Source organism: Capra hircus, chromosome 12 (genome assembly GCF_001704415.2).
Source record: "Capra hircus breed San Clemente chromosome 12, ASM170441v1, whole genome shotgun sequence".
Taxonomy (NCBI): domain Eukaryota; kingdom Metazoa; phylum Chordata; class Mammalia; order Artiodactyla; family Bovidae; genus Capra; species Capra hircus.
The window spans coordinates 13758423-13778198 of record NC_030819.1 but is presented as its reverse complement, the minus strand read 5'-3'; the positions used below and the strand labels follow the sequence as shown (position 1 = coordinate 13778198).

Here is a 19776-nt window from a genome sequence, read left to right as displayed (position 1 = left end):
TGATAAATTCAAAAAAATCAAAATCATTCCAAGCATCTTTTCTGACCATAATGCATTAAGATTAGATCTCAATTACAGGAGAAAAACTATTAAAAATTCCAACATATGGAGGTTGAACAACACACTTCTGAATAACCAACAAATCACAGAAGAAATCAAAAAAGAAATCAAAATATGCATAGAAACTAATGAAAATGAAAACACAACAACCCAAAACCTGTGGGACACTATAAAAGCAGTGCTAAGAGGAAAGTTCATAGCAATACAGGCATACCTCAAGAAACAAGAAAAAAGTCAAATAAATAACCTAACTCTGCAACTAAAGCAACTAGAAAAGGAAGAGTTGGAGAACCCCAGAGTTAGTAGAAGGAAAGAAATCTTAAAAATTAGGGCAGAAATAAATGCAAAAGAAACAAAAGAGACCATAGCAAAAATCAACAAAGCCAAAAGCTGGTTCTTTGAAAGGATAAATAAAATTGACAAACCATTAGCCAGACTCATCAAGAAGCAAAGAGAGAAAAATCAAATCAATAAAATTAGAAATGAAAATGGAGAGATCACAACAGACAACACAGAAATACAAAGGATCATAAGAGACTACTATCAGCAGTTGTATGCCAATAAAATGGACAACGTGGAAGAAATGGACAAATTCTTAGAAAAGTACAATTTTCCAAAACTGAACCAGGAAGAAATAGAAAATCTTAACAGACCCATCACAAGCACAGAAATTGAAATGGTAATCAGAAATCTTCCAGCAAACAAAAGCCCAGGTCCAGACGGCTTCACAGCTGAATTCTACCAAAAATTTCGAGAAGAGCTAACACCTATCCTCCTCAAACTCTTCCAGAAAATTGCAGAGGAAGGTAAACTTCCAAACTCATTCTATGAGGCCACCATCACCCTAATACCAAAACCTGACAAAGATGTCACAAAAAAGGAAAACTACAGGCCAATATCACTGATGAACATAGATGCAAAAATCCTCAACAAAATTCTAGCAATCAGAATCCAACAACACATTAAAAAGATCATACACCATGACCAAGTGGGCTTTATCCCAGGGATGCAAGGATTCTTCAATATCCGCAAATCAATCAATGTAATTCACCACATTAACAAATTGAAAAATAAAAACCATATGATTATCTCAATAGATGCAGAGAAGGCCTTTGACAAAATTCAACATCCATTTATGATAAAAACTCTCCAGAAAGCAGGAATAGAAGGAACATACCTCAACATAATAAAAGCTATATATGACAAAACCACAGCAAACATTATCCTCAATGGTGAAAAACTGAAAGCATTTCCCCTAAAGTCAGGAACAAAACAAGGGTGTCCACTTTCACCGCTACTATTCAACATAGTTCTGGAAGTTTTGGCCACAGCAATCAGAGCAGAAAAAGAAATAAAAGGAATCCAAATTGGAAAAGAAGAAGTAAAACTCTCACTGTTTGCAGATGACATGATCCTCTACATGGAAAACCCTAAAGACTCCACCAGAAAATTACTAGAGCTCATCAATGAATATAGTAAAGTTGCAGGATATAAAATCAACACACAGAAATCCCTTGCATTCCTATACACGAATAATGAGAACGTAGAAAAAGAAATTAAGGAAACAATTCCATTCACCATTGCAACGAAAAGAATAAAATACTTAGGAATATATCTACCTAAAGAAACTAAAGACCTATATATAGAAAACTATAAAACACTGATGAAAGAAATCAAAGAGGACACTAATAAATGGAGAAATATACCATGTTCATGGATCGGAAGAATCAATATAGTGAAAATGAGTACACTACCCAAAGCAATTTACAAATTCAATGCAATCCCTATCAAGCTACCAGCCACATTTTTCACAGAACTAGAACAAATAATTTCAAGATTTGTATGGAAATACAAAAAACCTCGAATAGCCAAAGCAATCTTGAGAAAGAAGAATGGAACTGGAGGAATCAACTTGCCTGACTTCAGGCTCTACTACAAAGCCACAGTCATCAAGACAGTATGGTACTGGCACAAAGACAGACATATAGATCAATGGAACAAAATAGAAAGCCCAGAGATAAATCCACACACCTATGGACACCTTATCTTTGACAAAGGAGGCAAGAATATACAATGGAGTAAAGACAATCTCTTTAACAAGTGGTCCTGGGAAAACTGGTCAACCACTTGTAAAAGAATGAAACTAGATCACTTTCTAACACCCCACACAAAAATAAACTCAAAATGGATTAAAGGTCTAAATGTAAGACCAGAAACTATAAAACTCCTAGAGGAGAACATAGGCAAAACACTCTCAGACATAAATCACAGCAGGATCCTCTATGATCCACCTCCCAGAATTCTGGAAATAAAAGCAAAAATAAACAAATGGGATCTAATTAAAATTAAAAGCTTCTGCACAACAAAGGAAAATATAAGCAAGGTGAAAAGACAGCCTTCTGAATGGGAGAAAATAATAGCAAATGAAGCAACTGACAAACAACTAATCTCAAAAATATACAAACAACTTCTGCAGCTCAATTCCAGAAAAATGAACGACCCAATCAAAAAATGGGCCAAAGAACTAAATAGACATTTCTCCAAAGAAGACATACGGATGGCTAACAAACACATGAAAAGATGCTCAACATCACTCATTATTAGAGAAATGCAAATCAAAACCACAATGAGGTACCACTTCACACCAGTCAGAATGGCTGCGATCCAAAAATCTGCAAGCAATAAATGCTGGAGAGGGTGTGGAGAAAAGGGAACCCTCCTACACTATTGGTGGGAATGCAAACTAGTACAGCCACTATGGAGAACAGTGTGGAGATTCCTTAAAAAATTGCAAATAGAACTACCTTATGACCCAGCAATCCCACTTCTGGGCATACACACCGAGGAAACCAGAATTGAAAGAGACACATGTACCCCAATGTTCATCGCAGCACTGTTTACAATAGCCAGGACATGGAAACAACCTAGATGTCCATCAGCAGATGAATGGATAAGAAAGCTGTGGTACATATACACAATGGAGTATTACTCAGCCGTTAAAAAGAATTCATTTGAATCAGTTCTGATGAGATGGGTGAAACTGGAGCCAATTATACAGAGTGAAGTAAGCCAGAAAGAAAAACACCAATACAGTATACTAACACATATATATGGAATTTAGGAAGATGGCAATGACGACCCTGTATGCAAGACAGGAAAAAAGACACAGATGTGTATACCAGACTTTTGGACTCAGAGGGAGAGGGAGAGGGTGGGATGATTTGGGAGAATGGGAATTATAACATGTATACTGTCATGTAAGAATTGAATCGCCAGTCCATGTCTGACGTAGGGTGCAGCATGTTTGGGGCTGGTGCATGGGGATGACCCAGAGAGATGTTGTGGGGAGGGAGGTGGGAGGGGGTTTCATGTTTGGGAACGCATGTAAGAATTAAAGATTTTAAAATTTAAAAAAAAAAATAAAAAATTAAAATAAAAAAAAAGAAAAAAAAAATCTTAATGACTCAGATAACCATGATGGTGTGATCTCTCACCTAGAGCCAGACATCGTGAAGTGCAAAGTCAAGTGGGCCTTAAGAAGCATCACTATGAACAAAGCTTGTGGAGGTGATGGAATTCCAGCTGAGCTATTTCAAATCCTGAAAGATGATGCTGTAAAAGTGCTGCACTCAATATGCCAGCAAATTTGGAAAACTCAGCAGTAGCCACAGGACTGGAAAAGGTTGGTTTACATTTCAGTGCCAAAGAATGTTCAAACTATTGCACAATGTACGCATTTCACATGTTAGCAAAGTAATACTCAAAATCGTTCAAGCTAAGCTTCAACAAGATGTGAACTGTGAACTTCCAGATGTACAAGCTGGATTTAGAAAAGGCAGAGGAACCAGAGGTCAAATTGCCAACATCTGTTGGACCATAGAAAAAGCAAGAGGATTCCAGAAAAATATCACCTTCTGCTTCATTGACTATGCTAAAGCCATTGACCATGTGGATCACAACAAACTGTGGAAAATTCTCCAAGAGATGGAAATACCAGACCACCTTTCCTGCCTCCTGAGAAATCTGTATGCAGGACAAGAAGCAATAGTTAGAACTGGATATGAAATAACAGACTGGTTCAAAATTGGGAAAGGTGTACGTCAAGGCTGTATATTGTCACCTTCCTTATTTAACTTCTATGCCAAGTACATCATGTGAAATGCTGGGCTGGATGAAGCACAAGCTGGAGTCAAGATTGCTGGGAGAAATATCAAAAACTTCAGATATTCAGATAACACCACCCTTATGGCAGAAGGCAAAGAGGAACTAAAGAGCCTCTTGATGAAGGCAAAAGAGGAGAGTGAAATAGCTGGCTTAAAACTCAACATTCAGAAAACTAAGATCATGGCATCTGGTCCCATCACTTCATGGCAAATAGATCGGGAAACAGTGGAAACAGTGACAGATTTCATCTTCTTGGGCTCCAAAATCACTGCAGAGAGTGACTTCAGCCTTAAAATTAAAAGATACTTACTCTTTGGAAAAAAAGCTGTGACAAATCTAGACAGTGTATTAAAAAGCAGAAACATTGCTTTGCTGATGAAGATCTGTATAGTCAAAGGTATGGTTTTCCAGTAGTCATGAATGGATGTGAGAGTTGGACTATAAAGAAAGCTGAGTGCTGAAGAACTCATGCTTTGGAAGTGCAGTATTAGAGAAGACTTAAAAGTCCCTTGGACTGCAAGGAGATCAAACCAGTCAATTCTAAAGGAAATCAACCCTGAATATTCATTGGAAGGACTGATGCTGACGCTGAAGCTCCAATACTTTGGCCACCTGATGTGAAGAGCCAACTCATTAAAAACGGCCCTGATGCTGGGAAAGACTGAGGGAAGGAGGAACAGGGGACGATGAGATGGTTAGGTGACATCACTGACTCAATGGACATGAGTTCAAGCAAACCCTAAGAGACGGTGAAGGACAGGGAAGCCTAGTATGCTGCAGTACATTGGGTCATCAGGAGTCAGAAACGACTAAGCAACTGAACAACAACAAAACAAAACCATACCCTTTATATGAACAGAAAATATAATCTAAAATAAATTGAATGCACACACACACACACAAAAACCATACCCTTCTGCCTTTGAGCAAATATGTTCACCAGTGCAACAAAATGTACTTTTTACAAGAAATGGCAGCCCACTCCAGTATTCTTGCCTGGAGAATCCCCATGGTCAGACGAGCCTGGCAGGCTACCATCCATGGGGTGGCACAAAAGTCAGACACAACTTAGCAACTAAACAACAACACCTTCAGCACCTAGAACCACAGGACTTCATGGTGGCAACAACCCTGTCGGTTATGCCCTTCATCAGTATCTGTCATTTCTCCAGTCCCTCCCTGAAGCTGGCTGCCTGTCCTCTGGAGCATCACACTTTGCAACAGGTTGACTGGTTTAATGTCCACATTAAAGCTTTCAGAACAGACAGTCACCTGCTTTCCAGAAAGGAAAGAGGTACAGGGATCCCTTGGAGATATTGGGGGTTTACTTCCAGAACACCAGAGTATAGTGAATATCACAATAAAGTCAGTTATACAAAATTTCTGGCTTCCCAGCCTGTACAAAAGTTATGTTTAGACTACACTGTAGCCTAGCAAGTGTGCAGTAGCATTATGCCTGAGAAAACGATGTACAGACCTTAATTTAAAAAATAATTTATTGCTAATGGGCATACCCATGGGTGATTCTTGTTGATGTTTGACAGAAAACAACAAAATTCTGTAAAGCAATTATCCTTCAATTAAAAAATAAAATAAAATAAATTAAGCAAAATAATAATAAATTACTGCTAAAAAATACTAAACATCATTGGAGACTTCAACAAGTAATATCAAATATCACTGATCACAGATCACCATAACAAACGTAGTGATAGTGTAAAAGTTTGACATATTGTGAGAATTACCAAAAGGTGACGCAGACATGGAGTGAGCAAATGCTATTGGAAAAACGGTACCTGTAGATTTTTTCAACTTGCTTCATGAACTTTTTATTAAAAACAAAACAAAACAAAAAACATTATCTGGGAATTGCAATAAAACAAGGTATGCCTGTATTTCTAAAGAAAGCAATAAAAAAGAAAACTGATTCAAAAATCAAAGGTTAGAAAAGGAACACTATTTGTTATTTGTGATGATTCGCTGAATTAAAAACCAACTGGTAGTCAGAAGCTCTAGAACAAAACATAAGGTTTACACCTGGGGTGGATGGAGCACAGAGGACAATCCCCAACTCTGAAGCTGGGAGATGTAAGTCCCTTAGTCCCCTAAGGTCTGATCCTGCCATTCCTACCAGAGAAATCAGCAACCACAACCAGCTCGAACCAAGATATAAACAAGTGGCTGAGTTTATATATCCTGGTGGGACCTCCCTGTGATTTCACTGATGACCTCAACCAGGCATCCCTAAACTGAAGGTCTCCCCACACAGGAGTGGGAAGGGTTCCTCCACAGTGAAGGACAAGGTCATCACGGAAAACAAGTCCAGTCATTGCAAAGGTGAGAGACTTCAAAGTAAAGCCTTCATTTCCCTTCTGCCTCCGTCTTCCCCATTCACCCAGATGCTCAGTCTCCACACCCAGAGACCAGCATCAACTCCTCTCTCCCCCCTCAGATTCCACGTTGAATCCATCGCTTGGCTCCAATTCCTCATTTCCCCCAAATCCAACCATTTCACCATTTCCACTGTAGGCACCTTAGTCTCAGCCAAGAGAAGTCACAACTGTGAGAGGGAGGGAACACTTCATTTGGAGAATTGAAGACCATCAATGTGGTTTTAGCTCTGAAGGAAGAAGGGAGAAGAGTGGGGAAAAAACTAGAAAGGTGGGGGAGGGACCAGAGTGTAAATTGCTTTGTTAAACCACGTTAAAGATTTGTTCAAAGACACTGACCAATCGAGAAAAACTTGAGATTACAGAAATTTACCAGGAGATAGGCCTCCCTGGTGGCTCAGATGGTACATGGAGAAATAGCCCCATCCTGCTTCCTCAGCACATACGACCAGCAACTGGGCAGTGACCTCTCCTTGGAGGTTTCAGCACCAACTGTAGGGCCTCTCTTCTGAGTTCTTAGGTCTGGGGATCCATCCTAGGACATGATAGCTGCTTTCTAAAATCATTAGCCCAGTCTACGGGTTGGGAAGATCCCTTGGAGAAGGGAATGGCAACCCACTCCAGTATTCTTGCCTGGACAATCCCATGGAGAGAGGAGCCTGGTGGGCTACAGTTCATGGGGTTGCAAAGAGTTGGACATGATTGAGCAAGTAACACACACAAGTAAGTAAAGCATTAAAAAAGTTGAACATATTTTGATAACAGCAACAAAGCTGATTGGTTTAAGGGATACAGATGTTCACATCTATGGATCAGGTGCTGAGGGATAAGACTTAGAAATGACCAGAGGACATGCTTTCCAAATTCTGTCTTTCCTCGCTGTTTCCCTAACCAATTACACATTTCAAGGTGACAGTATTTGTAAATTAGATAATAAAGTAAATTAGATAATAAATAATTAGATAATAAAAATAATCTGCTGTGATTAATGCTGGAATACCAAAACCTAAAAATAAAGCTGCAGGGTACATTTAGGAAAAAAGAATTTATTTGAACCGACACCTAACTGAGCTGGAGATTAAGCCATCTTTCTGTTGCTGCCTCTAAAGCCTGATAAAGGGTTTGAAACAGGTAAATTTTATAGCATCATTTATTTGTTATGGAAGAAAGATGCTTTCGGGTCAGTCTTCAAAATATACAGTGCTAAGAGGTAAGAACAACAAAGCAACAAGGAAAAAGTAGAAATGAAAGGCTACTTTTCCAATTAGCATTCAAGAACACAAAATGAGGGTTCAGGAATACCGGGTGCTAAAAAGCATTTCTGGAATCTGAGCTACTGTCCTGTAGTCTTGGAATTTAACCCAGTCCCTCTTGAAAGTTTTCAGGTGGAGTCGGTTTCCTACTGTGTTGCTCTAGTCCAGACAGCTGGCTACACTGCTGGAGCCTAGAGCATCCCTTTGGTTGGATATGCCCCACTCCTCTCATTGGACTTCTTGGAGTTCACTTCTCTCCATGTCCATCTTGGTGAGTGAGGCTACAGGCACTGTTTCAGTGCTGACAGCCTGATATCTACTCAGTGTTCCCACTGATGATCCATCTGACAATGCATGTGAAGTGGGGGAAGGGAGTGATATTTTAGAAACTGTCCAAGAAATCAAAAGAGACAGTTCCATCATCATAAGGCATAAGGAAGTTTGGATGTTACTGTTTATTATTGATTATTACCTATTTTGTGTGGACCATCAAAATACTTAAATATATCTTGCATTCTTTTGGGACTGACTCCCCTTGTGGCTCAGACAGTAAAGAATCTGTCTGCAATGCAGAAGACCTGGGTTCAATCCTTGAGTCGGGAAGATTCCCTGCAGAAGGGAATGGATACCCACTCCAGTATTCTTGCTTGGAGAATCCCATGGACAGAGGAGCCTGGCAGGCTACAGTCCATGGGGTCACAAACAGTCGGACATGACTGAGTGACAAACACATTATTTTGGGATTATATGCAGCCAAAGGTTTTCCTTTGAGCCATGCTTTCTATATCATTTTATAAAGCCACACTCTAACAGTTACTGAAACTGAGCGAGAAGCAGAGGGAAACAACAAAGAGAAGATGAAAAGAGATAAGGAATAGAGGGAGGAAGGAAAAGAAGATAAGTAAAGAAATATTAAACTACTGAGAGGAAAGAGCCAATCAAATCTGGAGGGAAGATACTAGACAGATATCCAGAGACCAAAGCTTAGAGCCTACCGCATGTGCAGTGCCTCGATCTACTGTGTAAGAGACTTGTTTGTTGTTTATCTACAGTCTCTCAGCCTTGATTTGCCTTCCTTTCTAAACTCTCACCTGTGATGCACAGGTTCAGTCTCTGCAAGCCACATTTCAGAGGCTCTTTGGCAAGCTGGCCTTTTTCAAGGTTCTGCCAGTAAGCAGGCACTAGAGGGAGACTGAAAGTGGGACAGAGCTAATGTTCTATCTGATTTGGGTGTTCCTGCAGTATCACCTCAGCAGGCGGCCCTGACTCCAGCTCCCAGCTTCTATTAGCACATGGAGAAATAGCCCCATCCTGCTTCCTCAGCACATACGACCAGCAACCGGGCAGTGACCTCTCCTTGGAGGTTTCAGTAACTGTAGGGCCTCTCTTCTGAGTTCTTAGGTCTGGGGATCCATCCTAGGACATGATAGCTGCTTTCTAAAATCATTAGCCCAGTGTTTCCTTTCATTTTTCTAGCCTCTAATTCTTATGTAGCAAATTTCCTATATTAAATCCTTTCAGCATAAATACTGTTTTTCTCACAAGGCCCTTTCTTCTCATGGACTCCCTTCTGATAGCAAGAGCTGAAAAATTCTGCAACCTTAGCCAACAACCCCCTGGGTTCTAGCCTTTTGAAATATGGAGCTGTAACTTGGGTTTGGAATATTTTCATGGCTGGACATCTTAAAAAGTGACAATTCAAATATAAGAATATTTTATGAAAATATAAGATTATTGGATATATTATTTAATAGCACATTTTGAAAGTAAAGTTAAATACTTGAGTTATTTTCAGGAATGAGAGGAGAAAATTAAATTACTGGAGGTTTCTATCAAGTTTTACATGGAAGGATCAGTTGAAAAGTTGAATATAAATGGAAACAACTGAAATGGTGAGGGTCTTACCAGTATCCATTCACAGTCAATAACAGTACTCAACCTGTGTGTGATGGTTAGCACAGTGCACTGGGCAAATTTCTCACGGATTTTTTTTTGTATTAACTCCTCATTTCTGGAATCAGAGAAATTGATATACTTCAGTGAAGACAGGAAAAGCAGACTAAAGAGTTAAAAATTAAAAATCAATACTTTAACATATAATCTTGCCCCTACAAATCTAAGTATAAAAAGTCTATTTAGAAATTTACTATTTTTCATAAAATGATGGAAAATAGTCTTCCCTTGAAATTACTTGAAACTATCAGGAGCTGGATTTAGGAATCCAACTCTCTTAGGATGCCTCATAACTACATTAATAGCATATAACGTGTCTTGGTTTCTTCCTTTGTTTTCTGGGATTAATATTATTAAGAGATATCTATGGGACAAAGAGAGCATAGAAATATTTCTCAGCATCACTAAATGTTTTCCATTTACCACATTTGCAATTTGGATTCCAGGTTTCATGGACCTTGGCTCCATACCTTGGATCCACATTGGATGTGGCTTTGTCAAGAATCAATATCTGATTTTTCCTGAGAATAGCCCTGGCGAGGCACACTAGTTGTCTCTGTCCAACACTCAAGTTCAATCCTGATTCTGCTAATTCGGTATCCATTTTACCAGGAAGGCCTTGGATGGTTTCTTTAAGCTGTACCTGTGGATACAGAAAGAGCATTTTCCTAAACAAACTGCTGCTGAAGTAGACAAACCTCTTAGACATTAGAGCTTTGAAGTCCTCACAACTTCTTGGGTATCTTACATGTAAAGCTAGGTGATGGGGAGAGCTATTTCCAGTTAGTGTTCACTGAGAAAGACAGTGAGTAGAGTCAAGTCAGGACAGAAAGATCTCAATTATCCCCTCATCCCTGCCACATGCCATCCACCAACAATCCCCACCTAGGAATTAGTCCAGAAAGTCTCAAAAATTGAAGCTATTTCTCCCAATGTGGTTTAAACAGAAAATCTAAAAGGATCTTTATGGTTGAATCAACTTTACCAAAGTACATTTTGCATAAGTGTTGGTACACTAAAAGGAAACTTAAAAAAACTACAGAAAGTTTGGTTCTTTAAAGATATAATATTATTAACACTTTATAATTTTGTAACATTTAAAACAATGCAAATGTAAACAATGGAAAACTTTATCTAATAATTAGTAATCCTGGAACCTTTCCCAAGCTTAGTCTTATAAATAGTGGACCAGTCAAGTGCATTTTCTTCAATATCATAAGTGTCTTGCAGTGAATGAAAACTCACAAGAAACAAGATACAATATTACATCTTATCTCCCCCACAATATGTATATAGGTGATGTTTATATTAATTTATCTTCATAAAATTATACTCCTAAGATTAAAAAAGCAAACCTTTAACCACCAAATATAATCTGAAAATACACTTGGTGGTAGGGGTCAGTTCAATGAACTTTGGAGAAATTCTATGGAGCAAGAAGCAAACTCAGGCTTTACTTGGAAGTTAAAGAACAAAGAATAAATAAACTTCAAATTCAGAAACCAACAGATTGATGACCAATAAGTTATTTAACACATTACAATATTAGATAACAAAACATCCAGGGTGAATAAGTAGCATTTTTGTGATATCCTAAATGTTGGAGCACTTCCATGAATGTGACCCTGAACTGTGCTCCTGATGGAGTTCAATCCTTAGAAAGCAGAATTCTGAGTTAGGATTAAATACGGTCCTGGTATTTTGTGATAGCATGAAAAGTGTACAAACTCTAAAGGGTAAGATTTGGACTGTGATACAAGTGGTTGGTCTTTGTTAAGACTGACATCCTGACTTTGAAGCAATAATCTCATACTTACTCCTAAATTGGGTGACATCATATGATTAATCTGCTTTTTTCTTTTTCCTTCAGTTAGTCCATATCTACTTCATGATGAATAAGAGTTGTAAGTGGAAATGTTTCTCATAAAATACTCTCTATTTATAAAAGACTCTGTATTTATGAATCAGGGATGGTTATGAGAATAATATGAATATCAAGGCCCTTTGTAGCATAATCATATAATCAAGGTATAAAGTATTAGAATGGAAGAAAAGGACAAAAGAGGCAGTAGAAAATAACATCTAGAAGTTACAACTGGAGAATCTGAACACACTAGATGATAGTGTAATGTTACTATTTTATTTCTTAAATGAGATAATTGTTGATGACTGTGAGATAAATCTTGATGAACGTGAGAGCCCCAGAATCTGCAACAATGCATGTCTAAGCTCTCGGATATTTGCTGGCTGTGTGAAGGCAGAGGTGAATCTCATCTTGTGACATATCTGTTCCTATAAATTAGAAAATAAATCCATGTAGACAGTTTACATATAACACTATTATTACATGTAAAAGGATTATATTCTTATAACAATTAACTGGCTCCAGAATATCACAACATCACACTGTAAACTGTGGAAAGCACAGAAAAAGTTATAATTTAAGGAAAATGGAGCAAATAATACTGTTCAAAACATCATAGCATGGAATACTTCAGATCATTTTTGAGGCTGGGAAAATAATAGAATATAGCTAAACTGAAAAACAAACTGAACTTGTAAGTTACCCTATTTCTATCACCATTACCATTTTGAAAGTAACCTACTGTGTAGTATATCTAGTAGATGCCAATGACTCTCACAGGAGGTTAACACAGATATCAGATGGTTCCCACATTTCGTGGAAACTTCTTACTTCTCAAAAAAGAAAGGCTGGTTTGGGCTGGAAGGAGACAGTGAAATGCAGTCAACAGATGGGGAAGACCTATTAGTAGAGCAGGACCATCAGTAAAGGAAGTAAAGGGGGGGCCCACTCACCTAATACAAGGCCCCTAGAAATGGGCATGTGAGTTGTCCCACAGCCAGGACTGAACCACGTGGTTCCTGAGGCACCGGCTGCTAACGCCCAGATTTCTGTATCTTGGTTTCCTGTGTGATGAGACACACTTGTGTCCCAACAGAGCTACTATCAATGCTGGACTTGTGTAACACAAAATTTTGTAAAGAAATAAGCCATATTTCTCTGAAATGAAGAATCAACCAAATATTTAGTACCTATTTATTAAGTGCTGCTTTTTAAAAGCAAAAGACTAGTTCTATCTCCACACTGTTCTCCATAGTGGCTGTACTAGTTTGCATTCCCACCAACAGTGTAGGAGGGTTCCCTTTTCTCCACACCCTCTCCAGCATTTATTGCTTGCAGATTTTTGGATTGCAGACATTCTGACTGGTGTGAAGTGGTACCTCATTGTGGTTTTGATTTGCATTTCTCTAATAATGAGTGATGTTGAGCATCTTTTCATGTGTTTGTTAGCCATCCGTATGTCTTCTTTGGAGAAATGTCTATTTAGTTCTTTGGCCCATTTTTTGATTGGGTCGTTCATTTTTCTGGAATTGAGCTGCAGAAGTTGTTTGTATATTTTTGAGATTAGTTGTTTGTCAGTTGCTTCATTTGCTATTATTTTCTCCCATTCAGAAGGCTGTCTTTTCACCTTGCTTATATTTTCCTTTGTTGTGCAGAAGCTTTTAATTTTAATTAGATCCCATTTGTTTATTTTTGCTTTTATTTCCAGAATTCTGGGAGGTGGATCATAGAGGATCCTGCTGTGATTTATGTCTGAGAGTGTTTTGCCTATGTTCTCCTCTAGGAGTTTTATAGTTTCTGGTCTTACATTTAGACCTTTAATCCATTTTGAGTTTATTTTTGTGTGGGGTGTTAGAAAGTGATCTAGTTTCATTCTTTTACAAGTGGTTGACCAGTTTTCCCAGCACCACTTGTTAAAGAGATTGTCTTTACTCCATTGTATATTCTTGCCTCCTTTGTCAAAGATAAGGTGTCCATAGGTGTGTGGATTTATCTCTGGGCTTTCTATTTTGTTCCATTGATCTATATGTCTGTCTTTGTGCCAGTACCATACTGTCTTGATGACTGTGGCTTTGTAGTAGAGCCTGAAGTCAGGCAAGTTGATTCCTCCAGTTCCATTCTTCTTTCTCAAGATTGCTTTGGCTATTCGAGGTTTTTTGTATTTCCATACAAATCTTGAAATTATTTGTTCTAGTTCTGTGAAAAATGTTGCTGGTAGCTTGATAGGGATTGCATTGAATTTGTAAATTGCTTTGGGTAGTATACTCATTTTCACTATATTGATTCTTCCAATCCATGAACATGGTATATTTCTCCATCTATTAGTGTCCTCTTTGATTTCTTTCATCAGTGTTTTATAGTTTTCTATATATAGGTCTTTAGTTTCTTTAGGTAGATATATTCCTAAGTATTTTATTCTTTTCGTTGCAATGGTGAATGGAATTGTTTCCTTAATTTCTTTTTCTACTTTCTCATTATTCGTGTATAGGAATGCAAGGGATTTCTGTGTGTTGATTTTATATCCTGCAACTTTACTATATTCATTGATTAGCTCTAGTAATTTTCTGGTGGAGTCTTTAGGGTTTTCCATGTAGAGGATCATGTCATCTGCAAACAGTGAGAGTTTTACTTCTTCTTTTCCAATTTGGATTCCTTTTATTTCTTTTTCTGCTCTAATTGCTGTGGCCAAAACTTCCAGAACTATGTTGAATAGTAGCGGTGAAAGTGGGCACCCTTGTCTTGCCCAGCAATCCCACTGCTGGGCATACACACCGAGGAAACCAGAATTGAAAGAGACACATGTACCCCAATGTTCATCGCAGCAGTGTTTATAATAGCTAGGACATGGAAACAACCTAGATGTCCATCAGCAGATGAATGGATAAGAAAGCTGTGGTACATATACACAATGGAGTATTACTCAGCCGTTAAAAAGAATTCATTTGAATCGGTTCTGATGAGATGGATGAAACTGGAGCCGATTATACAGAGTGAAGTAAGCCAGAAAGAAAAACACCAATACAGTATAGTAACACATATATATGGAATTTAGGAAGATGGCAATGACGACCCTGTATGCAAGACAGGGAAAGAGACACAGATGTGTATAATGGACTTTTGGACTCAGAGGGAGAGGGAGAGGGTGGGATGATTTGGGAGAATGACATTCTAACATGTATACTATCATGTAAGAATTGAATCGCCAGTCTATGTCTGATGCAGGATACAGCATGCTTGGAGCTGGTGCATGGGGATGACCCAGAGAGATGTTATGGGGAGGGAGGTGGGAGGGGGGTCCATGTTTGGGAATGTATGTAAGAATTAAAGATTTTAAAATTTAAAAAAATAAATAAATAAATAAATAAAAGCAAAAGACTGAGCTAGGTCCTATGAGAGATTAGAAGTCTGTTTATGGTTTAGCCAGTCCAGGTTCGATGCATGAGACAGGGTGCTTGGGGCTGGTGCACTGGGATGACCCAGAGGGTTGGGATGGGAGGGCGGTGGGAGGGAGGTTCAAGATCGGGAACACATGTACACCCGTGTCGGATCCCTGTCAATGTATGGCAAAACCACCGCAATATTGTAAAGTAATTAGCCTCAAATTAAATAAATTTATATTAGAAAAAAAAGTCTAAAATTTCGGCCACCAGCAGAATTAATTTACAAAACTAGGGCAAATGCACAAAATAATTAGTATTAAAATATACAAACCAATAGCAACTTAATAGTCAAAAATGTTTCATGCAAGGGTGAGGAAATTCAATGAAGTAGGGCCAGGGGTAACATGACACAAATAACAGAAAGTCCTCTAGAAATTAACCTATCCATGTAAAAACTGAGCCAAAGCTTCAGGGTTCTGTTACCTGTATTCATGCTGCAATATTAAAATGATATAATCATAAATAAGTAACCATCATCACATTCCAACTATATAACTTACTTTTATAAACACTTTCTTATGAAACTTCACAGCATCTTATTGGTATGATCTTGTTTATCTTTCAGTTATAATGAAAAACTAGTGTCTCCACTTAGATATCCCCTAAGGCCAGAGGAATAAAATGAATATTGGAGGGGTAATTAGGGTAATTAATTTACTAGGTCACTCATAGAATTTGACCCCACAGTTTTAATGTCTAGTTTAATGTTCTGCTGAGGACAAAATAATGCATCTAGTTGCTTGGGGTTCTATACAAAAAGCTAAAATGAAAATATGAGGAATTATATTGTTGGTTTTCATTATCAATACACACATTTTAAGTGCACCCATCTCATCACTGTTCTCTTAGAAGGTAAACAAAGTCAGATAAAATGATAAGCTTCTCTTAATTACCTGCAATGCTATAAATGAACACACACAGATACTGATGCTAATAAATTAATTACATTGCATAAATTACCTCTTCTAAGACATTCCACAGTTCCTCCTCCAAATACTCATTAAAGGGATCCAGATTTTTCCTCACTGTTCCAGTGAATAACACAGGTTCCTAAATACCACAAAATAGTGAATGTTATTATCTTAATCTCTTTTCATTTTAAACCAATGCTTATAGAAAAGAATGAAAATACAAAATACCAAAATTCAGTGCAATCATTAATATTAAAGTTGCAAATGTATGTTTACAAAACAATATCTTTAAAATAATTTTCCATTGTACAAAGTATGCTGCAAAATATCCTCTGAACTATTAAACACTAAAAGAAGAAAGTATTGAAGAAGTATTTTTATCTTAAAAAAATTAAGAAAGAGAAATGAAGATTTGATTTTTTTTTAATTGCCATTGTGGTAATAAATATCTACTTAGACACACACACAAACTGAGGATACAATTACATGGGAAACTTTCAAGATCTACATAAATTAACTGTCAATCCTGGTATTACTGGGAAATACCAACTGCATGATTAGTTGAAGTTTGTGCTTCAAAGCAAAACCATTCAATATTTACACATTGACAATGAAGAATAAAGTCGGCTATTTTCTCCACTGGTCAGACTGTCTTCTAGGATCTGGAATCTCTCCACATGTGTGAAATGAACTTCCCCACATGTGCAAAGAGAACATCAGCTCCTGGGGTCTGATGCACCTCTCTCCATGGAGAGATCTCCTCTGATTAGGTATCAGCTGGTCCCCTTGTTCTCTCACCTATGTGTCAGCATGACCTGCCTCAAAGAACATCATTACTAACTGCAAGGCCAAGAGGGCCTGGAAACCCACTGTGACATGAGCCATAGCAAAATTATTTAAACAGTTTTTCCTATTCACCTACTTTGGGAGGAGCCACACCGGAAATGTGGGCTTCCCTGGTGGCACGGAGGGTAAAGCATCTGCCTGCAATGCAGGAGATCTGGGTTTGATCCCTGGGTCAGGAAGACCCCTGGAGAAGGAAATGGCAACCCACTTCAATATTCTTGCCTGGTGAATCCCATGGACAGAGGAGCCGGGTAGACTACGGTCTATGGGATCGGAAAGAGTCGGACATGACTGAGCGACTTCACTATCACTTTCATGCTGGAAATATATGCCTCCTGAGTTTCAAGAGAAAATCTAGTACATAAGATCATGTAGCCAATTTACATTTTCTTCTGGAAGGCTCTAGTAAACCAGGCTATAAGAATATGAGCAGCAGAGAAGAGCCCAACTGGCTCCCTTCAGTGAAGTGGGCAGAAAAAGGGGAGGCACACGTGGGAACAAGAGGAGACTTGACGCTTCCACAAGTGCCCAGAACTGCTCGGAATCACCAGCCTCAAAATACTGCCTGGCCTTGGGGCTGGACTTTCCTCCTCACTTCACAAAAGCCTGAGAAGAAAGATGAAGAAGACATCCCTAGTCATGATGAAGAATGACACTCAAGGAGCCTCCCATACCTTCTTTCCCTCTTATCTCAGATTTAAGTCTAGTGATCGAGAAATGAATGCAGAAGGCACAGGACACTGTGCCATCAAAAGAGATATATCCCTAAGGAAAATCCAAAATTAAAAATATACTATGTAGGGAGCTTCATTTGCATAAAGTTGATTAAGTGACTGATAAGCCTATAAAGCATTAAAAATCACTGGACATATGACATTTCAAGATGATTACTGAATTGAATGGAAAAATCCAGATAAACAAATTTAAAGACGCTCTTAAAACTCTTGCATTTTGGATCAAAGACTTAACAACCATCTAAGCAATAGTAAGAGTTCCTTGTCAGGGGAATAACCATCATTCTACTTCAAATTTTTATAAAAAACTTTTTACTCTTTGTACTTTTCAACCTTAAGACTGGATGTGACTGGTGATAAAAGCAAGGTCCAATGCTGTAAAGAGTAATATTCCATAGGAACCTGGAATGTTAGATCCATGAATCAAGGCACATTGGAAGTGGTCCAACAGGAGATGGCAAGAGTGAACATCGACATTTTAAAAATCAGCGAACTATGTGTTGATTTTATATCCTGCAACTTTACTATATTCATTGATTAGCTCTAGTAATTTTCTGGTGGAGTCTTTAGGGTTTTCCATGTAGAGGATCATGTCATCTGCAGACAGAAATCCCTTGCATTCCTATACACGAATAATGAGAACGTAGAAAAAGAAATTAAGGAAACAATTCCATTCACCATTGCAACGAAAAGAATAAAATACTTAGGAATATATCTACCTAAAGAAACTAAAGACCTATATATAGAAAACTATAAAACACTGATGAAAGAAATCAAAGAGGACACTAATAAATGGAGAAATATACCATGTTCATGGATCGGAAGAATCAATATAGTGAAAATGAGTATACTACCCAAAGCAATTTACAAATTCAATGCAATCCCTATCAAGCTACCAGCCACATTTTTCACAGAACTAGAACAAATAATTTCAAGATTTGTATGGAAATACAAAAAACCTCGAATAGCCAAAGCAATCTTGAGAAAGAAGAATGGAACTGGAGGAATCAACTTGCCTGACTTCAGGCTCTACTACAAAGCCACAGTCATCAAGACAGTATGGTACTGGCACAAAGACAGACATATAGATCAATGGAACAAAATAGAAAGCCCAGAGATAAATCCACACACCTATGGACACCTTATCTTTGACAAAGGAGGCAAGAATATACAATGGAGTAAAGACAATCTCTTTAACAAGTGGTGCTGGGAAAACTGGTCAACCACTTGTAAAAGAATGAAACTAGATCACTTTCTAACACCATACACAAAAATAAACTCAAAATGGATTAAAGATCTAAATGTAAGACCAGAAACTATAAAACTCCTAGAGGAGAACATAGGCAAAACACTCTCAGACATAAATCACAGCAGGATCCTCTATGATCCACCTCCCAGAATTCTGGAAATAAAAGCAAAAAATAAACAAATGGGATCTAATTAAAATTAAAAGCTTCTGCACAACAAAGGAAACCATAAGCAAGGTGAAAAGACAGCCTTCTGAATGGGAGAAAATAATAGCAAATGAAGCAACTGACAAACAACTAATCTCAAAAATATACAAGCAACTTATGAAGCTCAATTCCAGAAAAATAAATGACCCAATCAAAAAATGGGCCAAAGAACTAAATAGACATTTCTCCAAAGAAGACATACGGATGGCTAACAAACACATGAAAAGATGCTCAACATCACTCATTATTAGAGAAATGCAAATCAAAACCACAATGAGGTACCACTTCACACCAGTCAGAATGGCTGCGATCCAAAAATCTGCAAGCAATAAATGCTGGAGAGGGGGTGGAGAAAAGTGAACCCTCCTACTCTGTTGGTGGGAATGCAAACTAGTACAGCCACTATGGAGAACAGTCTGGAGATTCCTTAAAAAATTGCAAATAGAACTACCTTATGACCCAGCAATCCCACTTCTGGGCATACACACCGAGGAAACCAGAATTGAAAGAGACACATGTACCCCAATGTTCATCGCAGCACTGTTTACAATAGCCAGGACATGGAAACAACCTAGATGTCCATTGGCAGATGAATGGATGAGAAAGCTGTGGTACATATACACAATGGAGTATTACTCAGCCGTTAAAAAGAATACATTTGAATCAGTTCTGATGAGATGGATGAAACTGGAGCCGATTATACAGAG

The 19776-nt window shown here is 38.1% G+C and overlaps 1 protein-coding gene across 1 annotated transcript in view; it reads right to left on the bottom strand.

Annotated features, from left to right (window-relative positions):
• The window catches only part of LOC108637249 (multidrug resistance-associated protein 4-like), a 121177-nt gene that overhangs the window by 13228 nt on the left and 88173 nt on the right, over positions 1-19776 (bottom strand). The window contains 3 exon segments of the mRNA XM_018056291.1: positions 9773-9878; positions 10291-10463; positions 16085-16174. Of these exon segments, the coding sequence (XP_017911780.1) occupies positions 9773-9878; positions 10291-10463; positions 16085-16174 (369 nt within the window).